The 5,257-nt window shown below is 34.8% G+C and overlaps 1 protein-coding gene across 1 annotated transcript in view; it reads right to left on the bottom strand.

Moving 5' to 3' along the window:
- The window catches only part of HSPH1 (heat shock protein family H (Hsp110) member 1), a 16,790-nt gene extending 12,411 nt beyond the window's left edge, over positions 1-4,379 (bottom strand). The window contains 4 exon segments of the mRNA XM_017865928.1: positions 1,358-1,586; positions 2,353-2,597; positions 3,014-3,147; positions 4,255-4,379. Coding sequence (XP_017721417.1) covers positions 1,358-1,586; positions 2,353-2,597; positions 3,014-3,147; positions 4,255-4,273 — 627 coding nt within the window. The 5' untranslated portion in view covers positions 4,274-4,379.
- Between the last annotated feature and the right edge of the window lie 878 nt (positions 4,380-5,257).

Below are 5,257 nucleotides of genomic sequence, written 5' to 3'. Positions count from 1 at the left end.
TTAAAAAAACTCACATTCCAAAATCATTTCCAGTGTATTTCATCTAAACAAAGAATTTATTTTACCATCTAAATACTCTGCCAATTACTAGGTACAAAGACAAATAATATATCTTAAGATAATGACAGTTAATCAACAACAGGTTTCATGGGGATTAGGAAAACAGACTGGTCTTTCTAGAAATGCCTTGCTGACAGCAATTTCAAGATCACTTTTGAATATGTACACATACATACACGAACAGTTCTGTCTACACTGCTTTCCAAATGTCTGAGAAACCCCCCAGAGGGCCATAATGTTGATATTTTCAAATAATTTTGCAAATGAAGAAAGCAAAGGTAAATTCAAATTTGGGAAAGGCAACACCCAACAGATAGGTAGACAATTCCCGATTTGGACAGGACATATAAAAATAGCTAAATAGATGATTAAGCTGAATAGACCAAAAAAGATCATCATTTAGAATAGGATCCTTCAAAAGAGAGGCCAAAATTAGCTCTACTTCTGAAGAAAATATAAACTTCCAATACTTGAAGGAATCAGAGTTAATTAAAGGAGGCATATTCCATTATGAAGAAAAAAGCAAAAACAAAAACCCCATAGAACAGGATGGATAATACAACGGATTATCATTAATAATTAGTATCTACATATTCTTCCTTTTATAAGTATACAAAGGCAGTCAGTCTAAATACCTTTGTTTACAGAATCCTGTTTTATATTTTAAAAACTGCCAACTAGCTTAAAACTCAAATATGTTAACTTGAAACTTTATTTACAACTATTTAGATCTTTTTTGACTGTAATATCCTAAATATAAACTAGTATTTTCTTTTATAGCAAATAACTTCTAGATTTGGTGTTTCTCACCAAACTAACTTCATGCTTCTGGGCTGCCTTTTTATCTGATAGGCAGATTAAAACTCAATTTGGGGGTAAGAGAAGGTTATCTATTTTCTAACACCATTTGTTAATACTCCTAACACCCTGAAACTTGCCCCAAATCAATTCCTTATTATATCCGATTAGCATTCTAATTCCCTATGTGCTTTGTAAGTAACAACTGCCACCACCACACGGTTTATTAGTGTTTCAGCTGTGTTTTCTGTGATATCCTCTGAATCATACCTGTTTTTGATTCTCAGCTTGAGAAACACCAGCTTGGTAGTTCTTTTAATTGAAATGTACTGGATCTTTTAGATTTGAGTGGCCTTACCTCCCTACAGTTTTACGGGTTTGTTTAAAATGTCCTTCTGCTACCTAGACACAGGTCTCTGTTTATTATCCTACCATGATGACATACACTGGAAACTGTTTAAGGACTGTACACCAAGCAAAAGCAGAGTTGAGAAAGTACCTGTAATGCACATCCTCTGGCTACTGCTTCATCTGCATTGAGTGTTGTGCTAATATCTTTTCCAAAGAATTTGGCAATTCTTTCTTTCACAGCTGGAATTCGTGTAGCACCTCCAACTATCTCAACTGCACTCACATCTTCTACTTTGAGATGAGTTTGTTCCATCAATGAATAAAGGGGTACTTCTATCTTTTGCAGAAGTTCAGCACAGAGTTCTTCAAATTGTGACCTTAGCAAATAAAACTTGTTTTAGAAAGGTTAAGACCAATATCCTGTCCTACTTTTGATAACCCAATGAATTTCATTATTTTCCCCCTCAGACACCCTGGATCCCACATGGGCCAAGTTTAGCTGTACTGTAGTTTACAGCTCTTTTGTCTTTGCTAAATATACCAAACAGGTGCAGAAAGATAATGAGGAAGACAATCAGTTCTCCTATTACTCAAATAAATCATTTTATATTGCTTATGACTGCCATTTTACTTCTAAAATTTTTCCCCTAGAGACAGAGTCTTGCTGAGTTCAGTGGCACAATCATAGCTCACTGAGGCCTCAAACTCCTGAGCTCAAGGGATCCTCCCACCTCAGCCTCCTGAAAAGTTGTGACCACAGGCATGTACCAACAGGTCCAGCCCTTCTAAATGTTTTGATCTGATTCTCATTACTTTCAATGGTTATTTCCAGTCCCTGCACAGTATCTCTGTGAAACCAGTATTCAATTACTGGCCCAGAAATACTAAAAAGTGAAAATACCAAGAAGACTTGAGAGTAGTACTTAGACCCACGAGAGTACTTAAAAAAGGTATTTTTAAAAGCTCTCTTCACAGAAGGGCCCCTAGAGCTAGTGGTGATAAAAACAACAGCATCTCCAGCCACAGGCATGTAACACACAATTCTGAAATGCAGGCCAAGACTCACGACACCCACTAGAACTGACACCTGGGCTAGTTTCAAAAAAAGTTCCATCTAATTAATCTGTAGAATTCAAGACACACCTGTTCATCTTTCCGGAAACATCTTTGTCATTCATAAAGCATTCGATATTCAGTGGAAGGTCTGTGCTGTTAGAGCTCATTAGCTTTTTCAGTTTTTCACACTCCTGATACAGACGAAGGAGTGCTCGTATTTTGGATTTTGCATCCAACTTGTACTTAGTTTTAAATTCTGCACAAAAATATTCCACTAACTTTTCATCGAAGTTTTTTCCTCCTAAGAAAGGATCAAAAGCTGTTCCCAGTACCTAATTTGGTTGAAACAACAAATAGTCTGGTTATTTTCAATCACATTTGTAACTAGTATCTTCAATATTACTACTCAAACAATTAAAGACTAAGAGACTCAAGACTATATTTAAATTATAACATGAAATCCAAATCAGTCAGGAATAAATCTCGAAGATATTTTTGCCTTTAAATGACTACATAGAAAATAACTGCAAAAGCCTCTTCTTTCCGAAACAAGAACACTTAAAGAGTATGCTAAGACAATTACATCATCTTTATGGAGATCAACCTTAGCAACCGTTTCTTGTTAACATCTTTACCTAAAATAAAACTCTTCATTACCAAAAAGAAAAAGCCTAGTAAAGAGGCTCAGTAGCTTAAAGTCACAACACTTAATGTGTTTTCGACACTGAGTTCCAATGTATGACTTTACCTTCAATTTTCCCTTGTTGAAAGCACAGGCAGACACTTGAAAAGCTGAATGTCCCATATCAACAAAAACCACTATCCGAGGTTTCTCATCCAGGCTTGGGAGATCCTGCTTATAAATTCCGTAATTCAAAGCAACTAAAAAAAATAAGTATGTTTCAATTCCTCGGTTCACATTTTCTTAGGAATCTCACTGTTACATAAAATTACACATGCAGGAAGCTTGACTATTAACTTGAAACAATTAAAGGTGAACACATTACATTCCTTTTATACCTGACTTCACACTGATTTTCTTGGAATTAATTATTACTCTCTTTCTGATTTCAGAACAATGCTCTATCGCTTTGCAATATATGGAGATGTGCTAGACAAAACATATATGGCGTGAATACAGTGAAACATAACCACGTGTCACACAGAGTATCAGACTCATTATACAATACTTACATTTCAACCACAACCTGCTAGGACACTGCTTATCCAAAAACATTAAGAATTTAATATACAACTACAGCAACTGCAGTGCCTACCAATTTTCTTTTAGATCCGAGGTAAACAGCTGATCAACCCTAAAGTCTGTTTTTCTTCTGAACTTTAAACAACTGTATTTCTAAACATGTATACCTAAGAACGTATTTTACTAATATTTAACAGTTTTCCAAAACCTAACAAATATGTGAGTAAAACTTTTCAGCATAAAACTGACTTTTTTCCTTAAGTGATTTTTTGTTCATCTGTAACCATAATAAACTAATGAAAGCTCAAGGAAGAGATGCTGTGATCACCACTGTATATCCACAATACCTAGCGTAACACATTCAGATAGTACAGGCTTACAGCAGTATTTGATAAGTGATCACCTGTCTACAGTTCAGTAAATTTTTTTTTTTACACTAAACCAATTACTTGTAAGCCAAGGCAGTTTTAAAGCCCACAATTTTAAGCTTGTGGGAAAACTTGTTTCCTAACTACAAATGCATTGTAAGGAAACAAAGTTAAATTCAAGCTACATTTTCAAAGGAAGAAAAAACATGAAAGAATTATCTAATGAATGCAGATTCATAAGGTTGATAAAGTACCAATTTCTCATTAACCATAAGCATTGTAAGAGGTAGATTTTTTTCAAATCTGACTTGATTTTTTAATAGGCTGTGTTTCTGTACCTATACGAAAGTAATAGCACTGAACATCCATAATTCTGATAGTATATTCACTTCTACATGACAAGTGCTTTTTCCTTACCAGCTGTCATGTCATTCATAAGTCTTAAACAGTTTAGGCCAACAATCTGTGCAGCATCTAATACAGATCGCCTCTCAGCATCTGTAAAGAAGGAGGGGACCTACAAACAAACAAACAATTCTGAATTATCTAGAACACAAAATATACTTAGAAATTCCTCACAAACCACTTATAAATTCACAACAGTCCAGCTAAGTAGGTGTCTCACCAAGTCACAAAACAGAAATAGGGTTTTAGTTTCCTGCAAGCTCCTTAACCTTCAGAAACAGTAACTACTTTTGAAAAGACTGTCCCAAAATTACAAGATCAAAATAGTCTTTATTATAACCAAGTTTAAGCTGAAATAAAAATTAATCAGGAGTTTCGTAAGACATATTAAAAGTTACATAAATCTAAGAGAAAACTTGATATTAAAGCGGATCAAATCTGCTTCCAAACTAGTCATAAGTTTCTATTGGCATTAGGAAATTATAACACTAAGTCAACATTTAATTTTTAATACAATTAAACTATACGCAAAAACTACAGGAACTTAAAGAGCGAATTCTAACACATGCCAGCCACCACCCTTTCAGTTCTGCTATTCAGAGGTACTCCTTAATTCAGTCAACGTGTTAAGATTACAAAATCACTTTGTGGCACAGCCTTTTGATTCTCCTAAGAGTAAAAACAGCTCAGGGCTGAAGTTTCTTACAGCATTGACTTGTGCTATTCTAGTTGTCATTCTTTTTGACTGCCTTCTAGTGCAGCACTTCAGGATACTACTATTCAGGAAAAAAAGGATCTAACAACACATTCAGAATCATTTCAGTGCAAAGTACCTAAGTTTAGTATAGTGATTTTTCCAAGTTGTCCAAAATATTTGTAGATACTTGAGAGAGAGACATGAGCAAGAGCAAAGCTAAATCTCTGCTCACCTTTCAAATCAGAACACTTCCTCCATCAGCTTCTCAGTTCACCACGGGAAAAAAAATTGTGGCAAAAAAAAAAAAAAAAAAAAAAA

The sequence above is a fragment of the Rhinopithecus bieti genome, unplaced genomic scaffold (assembly GCF_001698545.2).
Source record: "Rhinopithecus bieti isolate Rb0 unplaced genomic scaffold, ASM169854v2 scaffold_81659, whole genome shotgun sequence".
Lineage (NCBI taxonomy): Eukaryota > Metazoa > Chordata > Mammalia > Primates > Cercopithecidae > Rhinopithecus > Rhinopithecus bieti.
Note: the sequence above shows the minus strand (reverse complement) of the source record. Positions and strands in the feature narration are given on the sequence as shown.